Here is a 20097-nt window from a genome sequence, read left to right as displayed (position 1 = left end):
TTAATATGAGAACAAGTCAAGTTTACATAAAATTAGCAATGTGTTAAATTACAGTAGAATGAGGCAGTTTAGAAACAAAAATGAGCATATATTTAAAAGTTCCTTTGGAATAGTATGTTATATATATTTTTATATACACACCTACAATGTTATTTTGTAATTCTAGATTCAATTTTAACAAGTGCTGTATGAAACTTACAGGCTGTAAAGCTTCCTCTTGCCGCCTGGCCTGACTTTGCCGGTTTATGAAAGACCTTGTTAAATGCTTGTAGTGGTTCAGCAAGCAAATTATCACGACCACCATTACTGTCATTGCCACAACAATGACAATTATCTTGACAAATTCTTGTTCAGCTGAAATGACAAACAAAATAAAACTAATTTTCTTAAACTTGTTAGGCTAGATCATACTTAAAACAAATGCAGATCGTTCTGATTAGCAGTCATTCCTTAAAATACCCTCTTTGACAGCAGTTCAACATTATTCAGCATTATAGAGGCATAAAGATGTACAGCATGGAAACAGACCCTTTCATCCAACCTGCCCATGCTGACCAGATATCCCAACCCAATCTAGTCCCACCTGCCAGCACCCAGCCCATATCCCTCCAAACCCTTCACATTTGTCCACTAAAGTTTTATAAATTCCTGTTGGTACTTAGTTGATATTTATTTAAATAAATTATTTTCTGCTGAATTTAAAATACATCAGGAAAGAAGATTTAAAAAGAGCTACCTTTTTCCCAAATCCATTCATTTGACTGTGTTACCTTCACATTGGTGACATTCACCTCATCATTCTGCATAATCAAGATGTGGATTTCAGCAATACACATGCAGCTGCACGTAAACATGCTATATTAGTAGAATGAGGCAGACTTCAGAGGCAGTACAAAGTTCACAATGTCTGCATGCACTGTCGATATTGCAATACTCAGGTGTTAGACTTAAACACTGTGGCAGAGACTGTGATGACCACAAATTAACTGAAATGAATGGATGAAACACACAGTGTGGCAGGATGTTCTTGTGCTGTGGAAACAGTTTATACAGCATTTGGCCCTGCCTCTTCTGCTTGGCAAAGGAGTTTTTCTGCTAGTTGTTTACTAAATTTAAATATACAGGAAAAGAACTAGACATTTCAACTTCTGGGTTCTTCAGCCAGCTCACCACAAAGGAAACTAGAACAGTACATTAGAGTATGCAAAGTCCAACGGACGGATGAGACAACACCCTGACTACAGTGGATTTTTGCTACATGCCTTGTAATCTTGATATTGAAAAGAACAACTTATATTTTATCTTCCATTTTCTTGCAACAAACATTATCGTCAATTTCTACTGAAAGGGAATAATTTTGTCTGACTCTGAAATGAACATAGTTAGGTCAACTGTGTACTCAAAGCTCTTATATTTTCAAATAAAACATTGTGCAGTGTCACTATTCTATTTTCCAGTGTTTAAGATTTAGCAGTCTAGTTGTCAAAAATTTTAAATGTGCATGATGGGCATGAGGAGACGAGCAGTATTTCTTCTTTTACTAAGACAGACAATGCCTTCAACCTTTAACAAGCTTAGCACAATTTTGAGTGTTTAGAAGTAATCTGCCCTGAGAGTGAACTTCCCATCTTCAATACCTGTAAGTGGTCATTAAAAAGTTTTAATTTCGTGCTGGGCACACGAACAAAAATAAGCAGACTAAGGGACAGTGTCTACATCGAAAAGCATGGATATTTAACTCTAACATAACATCAGTTTAATGAGGCTTTGGAGGCCATCTAATTTCTACGTAACCTTCATCTTCAACTCCATAATTAAAAAGCAAACAGGTGTACATCATAATACTTCAAAAACAGAGATATTACAATGATCCACAGAATAACAATTTTTGAAGGAAACTACACAAATTTTGTGATTTGTTTACACCAGTTTTTATAAGACCATGTGATGTAGAAGTAGGCCATTAACCCATCTGCTCTGCCCTTCAATGAGACAATGGCTGATCTAATAAGCCTCAACTCTGCTTTCTTGCCTTTTCCCCATTTATCTCAATTTTGTGACTGATTAAAAAAATCTCACTATCACAAACTTGAATTTTTTTTATTCATTCATGGGATGTGGGTATCACTGGCTCAGCATGCATTTATTGCCTAGGAGAAAGTAAGGACTGCAGATGCAGGAGATCAGAGTCAAGAAAAGCACAGCAGATCAGGCAGCATCCGAGGAGCAGGAGAATCAATGTTTCAGGCAAGAGACCTTCATCAGGAGCATTTATTGCCATTCTCAAATTGCCTAGAGGATAGTTAAGAGTCAACCACATTGCTGAGGTCTGGAGTCACATGTAGACCAGACCAGGTAAAGATAGCACTTGCGTTCCCTAAAGGACATTAGTGAGCCATAATGGTTTTCCAACAATTGGCAATTGGCATTAGACTCTTAATTCCAGATTTTTATTCAATTCAAACTCTCTCATCTGCCATGGCAGGATTCGAACCCAGGTCCCCAGATTAACAGTCCAGCGATAATATCACTAGGCCATCGCCTTCCTTGATAACTCAATATACTTAATAACTCATATGCTTAATAAGTAACATACTCAATAACTCAATCTCCATAGAGTTGTATGGTAAAGAATTCCACAGATTTACTACTTTCTGAGAGAAGAACTCATTCTCATCTCTGTCTTAAATGGACATTTGTTCTGAGATTATTGTCTTCTGTCCTAGACTCTCATATAAGGGCCAATAAACTTTCCACATCTACTCTGTTAAGTTCTGTATGCTTCAATATAGTCACCTCTCATTCTCTCTTCCATGAGTACAGGTTCAAACTACTCAACCTCTCCTCATTACACAGTCCCTCATACATGGAATCAATGAGGGACTATTGTCAATGCCCGTATATCTTTCCTTAGATAAGGGAAAAAAACTATTCAGAATATTCCAGCCGTGGTCTGAATATTGCAAAACATCTGTACTTTTATACTCCATTTCCTTTGAAATAAAGCAAACATTTTATTTCTTTTCCCTATTATTTGCTGAATTTGGATGACAAGGTGTGTTTTCTGTGATTCATGGGTGAAAACCTCCAAATCCCTCTGTTCCGCAGCTTTCCGTTGCCTATTTCCCTCTAATTTCGAGGTTTCCCTCGAAAACCTCCTTAGCACTAAAGGGGGAGGTGTCAATGCAAATTTGTTGCTTTGACCCTCTTTTAAAGAATCAAGGAATCACCAAAAGATACATGAGTCATAATGATGTTTGCTGCCAATTAGCTAGGAGTGCTAGCCTGCATGTAAAATGCTCCTTTGTTTCTCATTTATTTACTTTTCATACATTGGAGTTTTGTTGACTCTTCCACTACATTTACATGTTGAATCTGTTTTGCATTTGTTATGAACTAGAGCAAACCTCCTCAAAACATGTCAAGGAGATCGGCTAGACCCTAACGTTTTCTTCAACTCGGTAAAAACAATGACTGCAGATGCTGGAAACCAGATTCTGGATTAGTGGTGCTGGAAGAGCACAGCAGTTCAGGCAGCATCCAAGTAGCTTCGAATTCGACGTTTCGGGCAAAAGCCCTTCATCAGGAATAAAGGCAGTGAGCCTGAAGCGTGGAGAGATAAGCTAGAGGAGGCCTCCCCCACTCACCCATCGTAATCTATGCTACTTTCTCCCCACCCCCACCCTCCTCTAGCTTATCTCTCCACGCTTCAGGCTCACTGCCTTTATTCCTGATGAAGAGCTTTTGCCCGAAACGTCGATTTCAAAGCTACTTGGATGCTGCCTGAACTGCTGTGCTCTTCCAGCACCACTAATCCAGAACCTAACGTTTTCTCACTTTAAAGGCAGGTACCAGATATTGCATTCCAGATTCAATTTGATTGGTCAAACTCTCAGGGTTAAAACAAAGCACACTTTATTCAAACACTATAGTTAAAATACAGACATTAAAAAAAAAATTTGGCTTAACTGCAACTATCAAAATATTTAACAAAATAAAGAACCACTCATCAACTGTTCTAATATTGTTATATTCCATAAGCACACCCTTGGCAAAGGCAAATTCAGTAACATAGATTGCCTCACATGAAATTCTAGCAGCAGGAAGAGAACTTAAGCTTTTAGCTGTGGCAAAGACAGAGAGAGCAGCTTTCGAAGCCCCAACAGCTACCGAAAGCTAAGACTAAAATCCTGGTTCTGTGGGAGCCTGACCCCACTCATTCAGGCTGCTTCCATTGTTAAAACTTTTAAAAGAAAAACCCTAAGGCTTCACAAGCTGTTTACTTTATTGGCTTGAAGTAGTTCACTCGTCGCCTCTGTCTCAACCTCTCTTCGTAACAAAATATACTTCTTAAAAACTGCAGTATTGTCACATATTAATGGAGCAATGTTTATTCACATTATTCAACAAGATTACTTAAACTACAATCAGGAATGTACCCCAAATAATCCAGCAAATCAATATGTCTTAAATTCACATGATTATTTCATGAAATTAAACAATAAAAAATATGCAATGTCACAGAGTCAGTAAATTTGATGCGCCTAGGGTATTGCGGGTCAATTAGCTCAGCTGGCTAGACAGCTTGTTTGTGATGTGTAGTGATGCAAACAGTTGGAGTTCAATTCCTGCACTGGTTGAGGTTACCATGAAGATCTCACCTTCTCAAACTTGTTCCTCACTTGAGGCATGGTAACCCTCAGATTAAACGTAGTCCTCTCCCTCAGGCCTATGGGACTATGGCGGCTTTACCTTAAATTATTCAGGGATGAAAAATGAAGACTCCCATAACAATGATAATTTTTCACATTGTATGTTTTACACCCACTGCCATTGATTTTCTAAATATATAAAAATGATAATGTGTTCTTTGTTCAGTTGATTAAATTACGTTCTCAGGAACTATAAATTGCAAAATTGCAACGGAATCATCCAGTCCCTTGACTCCCTCAATCCACAGATTCCTTGTACTCAGTTTCCTAGGCAATCTTTGCTATCAAATCAGCTAGTTCCCTATGAAATGACATAAACAAGCATGGTTTCAGTAGGAACAACAGAGGTGATAAAGGCAAATACACAAATGGTTATTGCATTATCTAGTTCACCTGACACATTTACCCTAAAAGCTATTACTGGACAAAATTAATCAATCTTATATTTAACTAAAATGCTTTTGTGGCCCCGGATTTCCCCCTGTTTCTAGTATATACATGAGAGTATTGCACTCGATATTTGCATTTTATTTATCCTGGTTTTTGGTTCACCTCCCAAAATGGTGCTACTACAAATCAGAAAAAAAAGCAGGCTGAAATGGTTTACTGTAAAAGTGTCAAAGTGGCACTTCTTATGAGTAGCACCCATTAAATATATTCTCAGCACAGATGTATGATGGAAGCATGGACAGCCCACTTAGTACTGAGTAATTTTGTCACAGGAAAGGAACAATGAACTCCCATGCCTGAGACAACTTTGTGTCAGGAAGCACTAATGAAATCTGTGGTTCAGAGATAAAAATAATTACGTTCTGGACTTTGGCATTATCTGCATGGATTTGCAAGGCTGACTGAAGACTGAATCTTTATGAGGGTGAGCACTGTCTTTTTGCATTCTGGTTATCAGGCACTGGTGGCTTGTGGGTGGGGTATAGTTTGCCACTACAATCTTCCTTTCGAATTATTTTTAATCAATCATGTTTGACATGTTATGTGAAATGAAATATGCTTTGTTATGCCTCTGTAGCAAGTAGGATTTGTACTCAGATCCTCTGGACAAGAAGAAGGGAAACTACCACTGTGGGGTAGAATCATAGAATCCCTAGTGTGGAGCAGTCCACTCAGCTCTTCGAGTCCATCCCAACACCTCCAAAGAGCATCCCATCCAGACCTGCCCCCTTACCACATTCCTGTAATTTTGCATTTTTCCATGGCTAATCTACCTAGCCTACACATCCCTGGACACTATGGGCAATTGAGCATGGCCAATCCACCTAACTCGCACATCTTTGGATGGTGGGAGAAAACCCACGCAGAAACAGAGAGAATATGCAAACTCCACAAAGATAGTCACCCAAGGGTGGAATCAATCCAGAGTCCCTAGTGCTGTGAGGCTGTAGTGCTAACCACTGAGCCACCATTCCACCCACTGTAGCACAGGGGTCTTTAATTATGTTGGTTGCTTTCCTGAGGCAGTGGGAAGCATAGATGGAGTCAATGGACAAAAGACTGGTTTGCGGGATGGACTGGGCTGTGCTCATACTTCTTTGTAGTTTCTTATGGTCTTGATAAAAGCAGTTGCCATACCACACCGTGATGCATCCAGAAAGGATACTTTTTATGGTACATCTATAAAAATTGCTGTCAAAATGTCTTTTAAATGTTGTAATTATAATCACCTCTACCAGTTCCTCTGGCAGCTCGTTCCATGTATTCACCACCATCTCTGTGAAAAAGTTGCCCCTTAGGTCCTTTTTAAATCTTTTACTCTTCGGAGGATTGGTGTGGATTGGTTGGGCCGAACAGCCTGTTTCCATACTGTAGGGAATCTAATCTAATCTAATCTTTCCCCTTTCACCTTATACCTAAGCCCTCTAGTTTTGGACTCCTGTACCCTGGGAAAAGACCTTGCTATTCATCTTATCTATGCACCGTGTGATTTTATAAACCTCTATAAAGTCACCCCAACCTTCTACACTCCAGGGAAAGAAGTCCCAGCCTATCCAGCCTCTCCTTATAACTCAAACATTCGAGTTTCAGTAACATCCTTATAAGTCTTTTTTGAACACTTTCCAATTTAATAACATTCTTTCTATAACAGGGTAACCAGAATTGTATGCAGTTCTCCAAATGTGGTCTTACCAATGTATTGTACAGTTGTAACATCCCAACTCCTGTATTCAATGCTCTAATTAATGATGGCAACCGTGCCAAACACCTTCACCGCCCTGTCTACTTGCGATGTGACTTTCAAAGAACTACGTACCTGCACCCCTAGGTCTCGCTGTTCGACAGGCCCTTACTATTAACAGTGTAAGTCCTGTCTTGTTTGGCTTACTAAAATGCACATTTATCTGAACATTTATCTGAATTAAACTACATCTGCCATTCCTTGGTCCAGTGGCAGTCCAGAGAAGGTTTGATATCATATGTGGAGGGATTGTCTTATGAGGACAGATTGAGTAGATTCAGCCTGTAATCACTGGAATTTAGAAGAGTGATAGGCAAACTTATTGAAACATTAGAATTCAAATTTAGTTTTATTGTCACATGCACTCAAATACAGGGATATACGAGTACAGTGAAAAGTGTACAAAGTCACCATTCCTGGCAGCATCTTAGGTACAAAGGTGCCTAGGCACAAAATCTTAAATAGATAAATTAGAAAACTGAAAAAATGTTAAAAGTTCATAACTACTAAAGCAGAGAAAGAGAGAGAAAGAAAAGTGGATGGAGTAGATGAGTCCATGCTGGGCTTCATCGTGGATCCGTGCTGGACTTCACCTCAAAGCCGGGAGTCCATGCGGGGCTGAGAGTCCAGGTTGGGCTTCACCTTGAGGCTGGGAGTCCCTCATGGTGATTCTTGGGGGACTTAACAGAGTAGATGTGGAATGGTTATTTTTCCTTATGGGCAAGTTTACGACCAGATGGCACAAATCTCAAAACAACTTAAGATTGAGTTGACAAGGAATTTCTTCTCTTGGAAGAGTGAATTTATGGAATTCTTTACCACAGAGAGGTATCGCAGCTAGGTTGTTAAGTATATTCAAGGCTGAGATAGACTGATCTTTAATCAATGAGATAATCAAGGTTTACGAGTCATAGTGAAAGGGAAAAAACGTGAAGTTGGAGATTATCAGATTAGCTATGATTGCATTGAATGGAGGAGCATATTTGATAGGCTGAATAGGCTGCTCCTTCATTTTATGGACTTCTGAAAAGGGTGGTTGAGTCAGAAACTCTCGAAACATTGGGTAGTATTTAGCTGATAATGGTATTATCATAGATTCATGCTGGCTGTTTATAAATGTTCACCATTTTCCATGTGACTGCTAATACCAGCTGAATGATTCTTTATAGAAGTTTCCCAACTGAAGTTAAACTGATTGTGAAATAACTGCACAGAGGCCGGTATCCTGTCACCAAGTCCCCCTTTATTTACACATGGAGACTCCATGACACTGATCCAACTTCGTCAGAGCCAGTTCTCAGAGTGAACAATCCTTCCAACACTCCTGTTTATATTTAAGCCAAGGCTCCCTGACAGGACCAGATTAACAACCCAAACTAGGGAACTCATATTCTATGAGATCCACCTGGCAAACCTCATCACAATCACTACAGGTTAGTTTGTTATTGCTCAGTTTAGCCTTGCAACCTTTTTCGAGTAAGGTAATAATATTTGTGATTCCCCAGTTCACTGGTAACCCCTGCCTCACTCCAAAAGAAAAATAATATATTACGTTAAGAACAATTTACAGTCTTAATTCATTCAATAACCTTGGATGCATCTCATCCTGTCAGAATGCCTCATCAAGTTCAAATATCAAGTTCAAATTTCCTCTGCCTCTGTCGCATCTGCTCCCAGGAGGACCTATTCCTCCATAGAACATCCCAGATGGCCTCCTTCTTCAAGAAGCAATTCCCCCTCCCAGATGGTCAACGATGGCCTCCAGTACATCTCCTCCATTGCCTGCACCTCCACAATTGAACCTCACTCCTCCAATCGCCATAAGTGCAGAGCCTCCTGGTCCTCTCTTTCTACCCTACCAATCTCCGGATAAAATGCATCATCCTCCACCACCTACAAAAAGACCCACCACCACAGATATATTTCCATCACCACCCCTATCCGTGTTCCACAGAGACCATTCCCTCCGCAACACCCTTGTTAGGTCCATGCCCCCCAAAAAACCACCCTCCACTCCCGGCACACTCTCTTGTCACTGCAAGAGGTGTGCCCACACCTCTCCCTTCACCTTCATTCAAGGCCCCAAAGAATCCATCCACATCTGGCAGAGATTTTCCTGCACCTCCACATACGTCATCTAATGTGTCCGTTGCTCCCAATGTGGTCTCCACTACATTGGGGAGACAGACGCCAACATGAGGAACATTTCAGAGTACATGTCTGGGACAAACATATTAAATAACCCCACCAATCTGTAGCTGAACACTTCAACTCCTGCCAAGACTTGGGCCTCCTCCACCGTCAGATTCCAGCCACTCGTCGCCTGGAGGAAGAATATCTCAATTTCTGCTTTACGACCCTCCAACCACACAGGATCAATGTTGGTTTCACCAGTTTCCTTATCTCCCTTCCCCCCCACCTTATTCCAGAGCCAACCCTCTAACTTTGCACCGTCCTTTTGAACTGTCCTACATATCCATCTTGTTTACTACCTATCCACTCCACTCTCTGCTCTGACCTATCACTATCACTCCCGGCTTTCATTTACCTATTGCATTCCCAGCTACCTTCCCCCCAGCCCCATCCCCCTGCCATTTATTTCTCAGCTCCCTTGGGCCTCCCGCACTTTCCTGATGAAGAGCTAATGCTCGAAACATCGACTCTTCTGCTGCTCGGAAGCTGTCTCACCAGCTGTGCTTTTCCAGCACCACACATTTTGACTCAAATATCAATAGCCTATCCAACACTTTGAAGCCTTTGAGAGACAATTTTGTTCTCTGTCACCATGGCCATTGTAGAATCCACCTCCTCGCTAAAGACAAAGTATGCATTTAACAACTCAGCTCTACCTTGCCTGCATACACTTGTTTGGTCCCTAATCAACTCAGAAGGTTGAGTGCATACTGCCAGCCTGTTTATTTAAATGTTCTTCTCATCCCAAGCATATTATATGAGAGGGCAGGGAATTCTGCCCAATAAATTCAGTATTTTTGCAAGTTGGCAGCAGCAACACCACTATAAAAGTTATCAGACTGATTCATAATATCTTTCAGAAAGAGAACATACAAAATAATTGCTCAAGGTCATCATTTTTTCTTTTAGTGGCAATAAAAATGGCTTGTATTCCATGGCCGAAATTAAAAGTATTACATTGCTTTAATGCAAACCAGAACACAAGGCACAATGTTTGAAATTAGCATTCAGAACAGGTATTAAGCATTTCTTCATGCAAAAAGTAAACAAATGAAAAAGTCTCCCAGTTGTATAAAAATGCTTTGACTTCATGATATAGTTTGATGAAATGATGAGGGAAATGTAAGCTTTATTTTTAAAAAATTGAGTGATAAGTCAAGCTACCTTCAACTAAACTCACTTACGAGTATGATTGCATTAATCAAAATTAGCACCTTAAAACTGTTCAAACACACATCTAATAAAACAATACTTGATATAGTCCCATTTTTAGTGTCTCAAACCGAAATAACTAAATTAAGGTCTGTTGTGCCTGCAATATAGGGAAAACATTTAATCTGAGATGCACTTGGCTTCAGACCCTGAGGTCAAAAGACAGCGTGCTAACCTGGTGCATCATCCAATCATACTATGTAGCTTAATTTAAAAAGCAATTTTTGCCAACAGATTATATCAAGAAATCAACATTAACTCTTAGCAATTGATCAAACAAATGGAATTCAGCAAAGAAAAAATAATGTGCAGCACTCCAACAAATTTGCTTAGGGATGAAAAAGACATGTTTTAAATGCTTGCTCTTAATTAAAAATGCATTTAGGGGTATTCAGTGCTTTGTCTTTACATTATAAATATCAAACCTGATATTTTGAATTGGAAAACAAAATGATTAAAAGTACAAAAAGAGAATACATTCCACTATTTTAAATACAGTTATTTTATTTAAGGAACACTATAGCAACAATATGCTCAAACTAATAACATGCTTAAATGAAGTTATTCATCTCACACAAACAAAAAATGTGGTTGCTCAATCAAATGAGCATTCATATGTTTTTGTAGTAATTATCTAATTTCAAAATCTGAAACTCATGGGAAAATGCAGTTATATTTGATATTTCACTGTATGAAAATAATTAACCAAGAGATATAAGAAACAGAAATATTTATTTACTCTGAAAATGGAAATGCAGTGGGAAGATCTCTTTAGTTTTATTTAGGCTGGGCTACTATGTACAGCCCCAGAAGGCTGATGCATTGGCTAGACAATCAGGTATTAGCTACTCAAGATGTCTGGAAAATCTAATTGTGTTAGTCATTGTTATGTGCCAAGGCATTGCTAGGCTCATTTTTATTCCACCCACAAGGCTTGTATTAGTCTTCAAGTGGCTGGCATATTTATCATCTCAATGTGCCTAAGATAAGCAATTCCACTTTATCTATAGCATTTCAACAGGGAGTGCAATGACAGGATAAACATAACCCTAACAGCTCATGCAGGCATGAAATCTTGAAATCTATCAGCTCTGCATAAAACATATTTCACTCGACTTCTGAGAAGCTGCTGCTTGGCTGATTTTTTTTCAGTATCTAAGGATTCTTGATTGAAAGGATGCTGATATTAACCTATTTGCACTATTACATGTTACTAACTAGATTGAAATATCCAATCAAATACAATTAAAATGACATAATTTAAATAGACATGTAATAATAAGGTGTCTGTCACCTGAGTTGATGGACAATGCTGAATTGCTTTAAAACTGAGACAGCAGTGGATTTTAGAAGAAGCAGGGCCATTTATTTACTGCACTAGATTGTTGGATGAAATAAAATCTCAATTTGAGTAAATAGTTACAACATATTGTTCCAGTTCCTTTTGGTAATAATTTCAATGTGCTAAAATACAATTTATAACAAACTGTGAACTGTAAAAAGTTTTCTAAACAGCTTAAAAAGAGTGATACTTGCATAATTTGTGTGCCATTAATAAAGCTTTTCAATCAGACCTTTGTGAGTAACAGAAAGATAACTATTGAACTGTAATCAAAAGATTATGTGGCAAAATAGCCTTCATAAAAATCAGAACAATATGCCCACAAGTCTTGGAATCATTGTATTATTAAAAGCAGAAGGAGACCATTTAACTCATCAGGCTGAATTTCTCCAGTCCCTGAATGATATGGCAATGGCAAGTCAGTTGGAAAAATTATATCTTCAACACTTAGATGTGAATCTTGCTGATAAGCGGACTACAGTATTTGCATGCATTCACAGTTTATTAGCACTTAAACACACTCTACTTATATACAGTTTGCTATTCCCCCACATCTTGGAGAGAAACAGACAGCAAAAATTCCTGACCTGAAAGTTTGAGCAGGAAACCTGGTGGTTCCAGCTTGCCACTCAACCCAGCCTTCATCTTGGCTAGCAGTCCCCAACATCTCAAGGTACACTGCATGGAAAGTGACCACCTGCATTCCAATTCCCTTCTGGCCCATACAAGTTGGCAATGGTTTCACAATAGCCCCACCAGATCATTATTACACATTTTGGACAATCTTGGAATACAGTTCACCACTTCAATGCTAGACAATGTAAGGCAACACCTTACATTGCAATGCTGCTTCCAGTCCATTCTGCGCATAGGGACAGACACCATCTCATACACTGGAACAAGGTGCATCTCAGAGCTCTTAGTTTTCTGTCTTAGTGCTCATTCACTCACTCTCTTTCTACATGGATAATCACAGCATCTCTGCCTTGCCTTGTCTTCACATGCATTGCTGCCTCATTCAGATCTTATATCATACCCCTCTCTTGCCTTGCTTCTTAACGCAGACACAAAGTAGGGCAGCTTATCATGTTTGCTAGCAGTGATTGGTCAATGGGGTGGACTTGCAGTTTTATGACAGAGAAATATAAAGATGATCCCGTTTGACATATTCAATAAATTAACTGCAAAAACCATCATCTATGTTGTGGAACAATGCATAATAAAATAATAAGTAATCTGGTCAGTTTTGTAATTTTCTTGTATTTATACTCAACTGCATTTGTTTGGTTCTCTGTATTTCTTTTGTGTGAAAAGGGCTGAAAACAGCATTTTACTCTGCTAAAGTTACTGTACTTTCAATAAATTGCCAAGTCTTTTGTTTAAGATACAAACTAGTGCCGGGAACTGTTTGCAGAGTTTGGGATTGGTTATTCAAAATATGGTTAGGGAACATAAGGGTTCATTTTGAGGGTCTTTGAGGGTTTTAATTTTATTGTGTTGCAAATACAAAGATAGAAAGACTGATTTGGTTTGCTCTCTGTCTCTGTGTCATTACATAATTGGGGCTGCAAATCCTGGATCTTGAAACACAACAATGTAGGTTTAGAATTGGATTTTGGTATTTAGAGTGGTTAACCAGATGCTAGGTTTGTATTCAGTCTTAAGATGGCACTGGAAATGGTTAAACGCTTTTTGAAAGTGTCAGAAGATTCCCTGTATGGTTGTAGTGTATGAGTAAAGGAAACTAGCAGAGTCAGCCAGCAGACCGGAAATAAGTTTGTCAGAGCAAGCTAAGAAGGCAGACATTATATCTTTAATAATGAAACAGTTAGATTTAGTGAAAATAAAGAGGACAGCTCGTGCAGGCAGTACATTAGATGTATCAGTGAACCTTGAGTTGCAGTTCCGGCAAATGGAAAAGAAAAAAAAGATTGAATTCCAGAGAGAATTAGAGCTTAAAAAAACTGGAATTCAAAAAGAGCAGAAAGAAGAAAAAAACAAGAGAGGAAAAAGAGAAAGACAGAGAAGAAAGAAAGGAGGAAAAAGAGAGAGAGCAAGAATTTAAATAAGAAATGATGACAAAGGTGTCATCCACATAGCGGACCCAAAGTTTGGGTTGGATGGTCGGCAGAGCTGTTCGTTCGAGTATCTGCATTACTGCCTCTGCTCAGAACCTTGATATCGCAGATCCCATGGATGTTCCGTTGGTTTGTCTGTAGGTTTTGTTGTTGAAAAAACTTTGAGTCCGCTATGTGGATGACACCTTTGTCATCATTAAACAAAACAAATTAGAGGAAACCTTCAAGACCATCAATAATACCCTTACTGACATAAAATTCACTAAAGAGGAGGAAATCAACAACAAACTGCCATTCCTGGATGGCACATAGAGTGAACAGCTAATGGGGAACTTCAAACCAGCGTCTACAGGAAAACAACAGAAACGGACCAAATATTGCACTACAGAAGCAATCATCCCTGCATCCACAAACGAAGCTGCATCAGAACATTACTTAAATGAGCCAACACACACTGCAGCACAGAGGAACTACGCAGAGAACAGGAAATTCACCTATACTGTGTATTCAAAAAGAATGGGTACCCAATGAACACTGTCTGTTAATTTCTCAGCAACAAACCCAAACAAGCAGACAAAGCACATCTAGAAACCCTACCACTCTCTCCTACATCAAAGACATCTCGGAAGTGACTGCCAGACTATTCAGACCCCTTGGCATCGTGGCAGCCCACAAACCCACCACCACACTAAAACAGCAGCTAATGAACGTGAAAGACCCTATACAGACAATGAGCAAAATTAATCTCATTTACAAAATACCATGCAAGGACTATAACAAACACTGCATTGGACAAACATGCAGAAAACTAGCCACCAGGATACATGAACACTAACTAGCCACAAAATGACATAACCTTCTCTCACTAGTATATACAGTTAAGGAAGGACACCACTTCGGGTGGGACAACACATCCATCCTAGAACAAGCCAAACAAAGACACACAGGAGAATTCCTAGAAGCATGGCATTCCAACCGGAACTCTTATCAACAAACACATTGAGTTAGACCCCATCTATCACCCCTTGAGAAAAATAACAGGAAGTGACTTCACCACAGGAAATGACATCACCACAAGAAATGACATCATCAACCCAAAGAAACCTAAACATATAAATAGAAAGCAGAAATAATCAGCAGTGCTTTGCCTGGAGGCCCACTGAAGATGTTACCTAGTAGGGTGATGAAACGTCTAGAAATGAACCTTCCAGCTCAGCAAGCAAACCTACATCCGGGATTATTTCAATTTAGGAACTCCAGTCGGCATGGATGAGTTGGGCCAAAGGACCTGTTTGCCTCTTTGACTCTAAACAACCTCTTGAGTTTGCTGAGACATTCAATATCATTATTTTTTTAAACTCAATCATGTGATATGAATGTGCTGGTGGGCCAGCATTTATCACCCATTCTTAGTTGGCCTTGAGAAAGGGATGGCAAGCTGTCATCTTCAATTGCTGCAGTCCATGTGCTGTAGGTAGACACACAATGCCCTTCGAGAGGAAATTTCATGATTTAAATCTAGCGACAATGAAGGAACAGATATATATATTTTCAAGTCAGGATGGTAATTGGCAGATTGTGGTGTTCCTATGGATCCTATGCTTTTGTCCTTCTAGATGAAAGTGGCCATGGGCTTGGAAGGTGCTGTTTCAACATCTTTGGTGAATTTCTGCAGTGTATGTTGTCAGCACTGTTGCTACTAAGCATTGGTGGTGGAAGGAATGGATGCTAGTCAATCAATTGCCTTTCCCTGGATGTTGTGAAGCTTGAGTATTGTTGGAGCTACATTCAAATGTGGAGTATACCATTGTACCCCTGACTTGGCTTTGTAAATGGTGAACAGGCTTTGTGGGGGGTGTTTTTCTACCCTCTGACCTGCTCTTGTAGCCACTGAATGTATCCAATTGAGTTTCTGGTCAATGGCAACCTCAAGGATGTTTATGGTAGGACATTCAGTGATGCTAATAACATTGAATGTTAGAGTCAGATGGTCTTGTCTGGCATTTGTGTGGGGCGAATTTTACTTGTCACTTGTCAGTCCAGGGCTGGATATTGTCCAGTTCTTGTTGCATTTAAACATGTTCCAGTTTCTGAGGAGTTGTAAATGATGCCGAATATTCTGTAACCATTGGTGAACATCCCAAGTTCTGACCTTATGATGGAGGGAAGGCCATTGATGAAGCAGCTGATGATGGCTGGGCCGAGGTCACTACTGTGAGGAATACTTGCAGAACTGTCCTGGAGCTGGGATGACTGACCTCCAACAATCATAGCATCTTCCTATGCGTCAGCAAAACGTTTGCCCTCTGATTCGCATTAATTACAGTTTTCCTACTTGATTCCATACTTGGTGAAATGTGAAATTGATGTCAAGGACTGTCACTCACATTTGGATTTCAGGTCTTTTGTCTGTGTCTGAGTCAATGCTGTAATGAGGAGCTCTGATGGAACCCAAACTGGGCATCAGTGAGGAGGTCAATGCTAACCAGGTGCTGCTTGATAACACTGTTAATAATACCTTCCATCATATTACTGATTATCAAGAGTATAATATTGATATGATAATTAGCTGAGTTGGATTTGACCTGCATTTTATATACAGGCATACCTCAGCAATTTTCCACATTGTCAGGTAGAAGGCCGTACTGTCGCTGTACTGGAAGAGCTTGGCAAGGCATGAGGCAAGTTCTGGAGATCAAATCTCAGTACTATTGTGCAATGTTCTCAGGGCCCATAGCCTTTGCAGTATTTAGTGTCACCAATAGTTATATGCAATCAAATTGGCTGAAGATGTGATGCTGGGTGTAGTTACTTCAGTGAGGTCAGTCAGTTGGACTGCATAGAATATGAGTTCCCTGACTGGGACTGTTAATCTGGGAGACATGACTGACATAAAAGGGTGAATGTCAGGGATATTGGACCACTTGAATGCTGTGAGAGGCACTGCTATCACCCAAGGTAATGCATTTGTAAATGAAGGGTGATTGGTGATGGCCTCTTAAGAGTTATTTTGGTTTTGAAGATCCTGAAGAAACCCACTTGCAGCAATCATTTTGAAGTTGGGGGTAATTAGAATCTTACATCATGCCTCTCTTTGGGAAATCTGACTCATTCGATCCTGCATCAAGGATTGGTCCCAGTGTGTGGAAAGAATGTGTTGTTTTTCTGAGCAAACAATATTGTGACATTTGAAAAATGTAGAGCTGTAGGTTTTTCTGTCATTGGGAGCCTAACTTTTCCTGAGGCACCAGATACTAAAACCTTTCAAGAATTGATTGACGTGGGTAAGGAATATTATGACCAGATACCTCCTTTAATTCTGAGACACTATTGTTTTTATTCGGCAATTCAGAACTAGGGGAATCAATATGGGGAGTTTTGACTAAGTTTAGAAGATTGGAAGGTTTGTGACTTTGATTTAATCTTTAATGAGACTGTTGGAGACTGTCAAGTGTGCGGGCTTAAATGATGTGACTATGTAAAAATGCCTTCTGGTTGAAGCTCAACTGGACTTCAAACTGGCACTGCAACTGGCTTTATCATTGAAAAATGCGGCAAATGAAGCATGTGAATTGCAAGGTATTCCAATAGGAGTGGCCACCCTCACCAATCCGCCTGGCCTTGGGAACATTATTTGTGTGTAGGCAATTACATAGCCTCACTCTGGAAACATTCTGATAAGAGTAATTCTAGGTCTGCTCACAGTAAAACCCAAAAACAAAGCCGAGTCTCGGCCAAACAATTACAATTTTCTTTAGAATCCTGCTAGGTAAGACTTTGTAATTGTTGTCGATTTACAGATTGAGGATAGCAACAGAGACCTACTGGACTTCAATGGAGTAAGTTAACTCGTAGGCTGGTATCCAGGGAAAGTGTCCAGGTGTGGCCGTAAGAGTGCTCACAGTACAACTTTTTACAAAATTTTACTCCGGACTCCGGCCCTTACATTTGTGCAAGGCTTCAGCTAGACTGAGAATCAATACCAGGGAATCTTTGCAGATTAAGGGTATTACCTCTGTTCTGTTCTGTTATGATAGACAGTTAGTTTGGTTACCAGTGATTGCAGTAGAAAGATCAATGGAGCAAAATTGGTTGCAAGAGATTCACCCAGATTGGCCCAACATTTTTGATTAGAAAATGACAACCTGATTGAAGTCCTAATTATATACCCAGAACTGTTCCAGGAAGGTCTAAGGACTATCAGAGATCACAGATTTAAAATAACTGTCAAAGTGACGAGGAGGAAATGAGGAGAACCTTTCCATGTCAAAGATAGTTTAAATGAAGAACATTATCCAAATGGAAACTTGAAGCAAATTCATAAAAAAATTTTAAAAAGCAATTGGACATGTACTAGAAGAAGACAAATCTGCAGGATTGTGAGAGAAAAAACACTGCTGTTTGGGATAAATTGGCTAACAATTTCAAAGAGCTGGAAAAGGCATGGAGGACTCCTTATGTGTTGAATGATTCTGTTTGTTAATTTCATGTCACTAAACTTCTTTTGTGATCTTGTTCTGATATTGCTTAGATTTGACTAAAATATTTGCTTTAAATTGAACAGCATGAATTATAATCACAAAAGATACCCTCATGACACTGAAACAATATCATAAAGTTTAATGTTGTCACTGGGAATCTTTAGTAAACCAACAATCACTAGGATTTATACAGATATATAAGGACAACTTGTACGTGTCAGACACTTTTTAGACATGTCAGAAATAGCATGAAACGTAAAGATATTTCAATATTTAGATTTATGTCATCCCACACTTTTAACAGTCACAAATGCACGTTATCTCACATTTTTATATATTCAGAAATGCAAATTAATATTTAACATTTAGAATAAAATGCAATAGATTTATTGAGAGTTCAATTAATGAATGAGGATAATATAACATCTCGCTTTTGTTTCAGTTTTCTGGTTTTTGGTTGGAGACAAATTAAACAAATTATTTCCTATTAATATCATAGATTACTAAAAACTACATCTTTATATTGTTCAAATAATTGTTTAAGTACACAAATTAATATTTGGCCAGATGAAAATTCTCCTTTGCAAATTCAATCCTACCTCATAATACCACTGTCTTGAATTACCTATGTTTCCAAGCACTCTTTAATCCCCCACAAAGCCTGAGAATTACAGCTATTCAGACATGTCTAGACTCCTTACATTTCCAATTTTGAGGTCAATTATTCAACACAAATGTAGTTAGGCTGTCAAAACAAGATCAGACCAGCTTAGGCTGAAACAGAAACTAAAGAAATACTCACATCTTTGAATTAAGCTGCTTCAAACTGAATTATAGATGTTTATGGACAAGAATGACAATGCATTTTCTTATGGACCAGACTAAACCCCCGAAAATATATTAGGAAGATAGCCTAGACCCTAACGTTTTCCTTATTTTAAAGCCAAGTGCCAGATGCTGCGTTCTGGATGCGTTTCAAATGGTCAAACTACCAACCTTGAAGCAAAACACACTTTATTCATACATTATAGTTAAAATACAACAAAAGAAAGAAGAAATTAGATTATCTTAACTCCATTTGGAAAACAGAATTATATGATATTTAACTACTAAACAATAACTATTTCAATATATTAACATTCTATAAACCCACCCTCAGCAAAGGCAAATTCAGTCAAATAGATTGTCTCATATACAATTCTCCAATCCAGGGTGAAAACCTTCAAGAGAAAACCCCAAGGCCTCACAAACTGTTTACTTTGTTGGCAGTGAGTTGAGCTATAGGCATGTCTGTTTCAACCTTCCTTCATAAAAGAAACTAGGTCAAAATACACCTCTTAAAGCCATAGCATTGCCACAATTCAAACAGGGCAATGACTCAACTGGGGAGAGTGGAAGTCATTTGGAAAGTCATATTTCCCATGTGCACCTGTGACAAACTCCATTCATTATTTTACACCCAGCAGTTTAATTCTCTGAAGCTGCAGTATTTTGCAAATAATTTACTTTTACAATTTCACTTTAATTTTATATTGCAAAAGCAAACAGAATACACTTTTGTGGTTTCCCGGTGACGGAATAACAGTGGCAAGAAAATTAATATAATAGTGCCTAAATTTAAAAAAGTCTTAGTAGGTACAATTGGAAATGTAAATACTGTAGATATACAACATATCCAATAGACAAATTAAATTATTCAAGTGTCCTGTAAATTGCATTACAAAATCAATAAGAAAATATCTACTGTACTCAATATAACTTTAGATGCCCTTAGTAACCCATTTCATCTGCAACTGACCTTTAGTACATCAACCACTCCCCAGGTAGCTAATAACTGCTCAGCTACATTTTTTAAGTACCTGGAACAGAGCACTAAGTTATCCTGCCA

At 38.8% G+C, this 20097-nt stretch overlaps 1 protein-coding gene across 6 annotated transcripts in view; it reads right to left on the bottom strand.

The window, feature by feature from the left end:
- LOC140476899 (low-density lipoprotein receptor class A domain-containing protein 4-like) overlaps positions 1 to 20097 on the bottom strand; it is a 248149-nt gene that overhangs the window by 23943 nt on the left and 204109 nt on the right. For all 6 annotated transcript variants that reach the window (XM_072569805.1, XM_072569804.1, XM_072569803.1 and 3 more), the window contains one exon: positions 200 to 354. In XM_072569805.1, coding sequence (XP_072425906.1) covers positions 200 to 354 — 155 coding nt within the window. The remainder of the gene's footprint in view (positions 1 to 199; positions 355 to 20097) is intronic.

Source organism: Chiloscyllium punctatum, chromosome 5, assembly GCF_047496795.1.
Source record: "Chiloscyllium punctatum isolate Juve2018m chromosome 5, sChiPun1.3, whole genome shotgun sequence".
Classification (NCBI taxonomy): Eukaryota; Metazoa; Chordata; class Chondrichthyes; order Orectolobiformes; family Hemiscylliidae; genus Chiloscyllium; species Chiloscyllium punctatum.
Note: the sequence above shows the minus strand (reverse complement) of the source record. Positions and strands in the feature narration are given on the sequence as shown.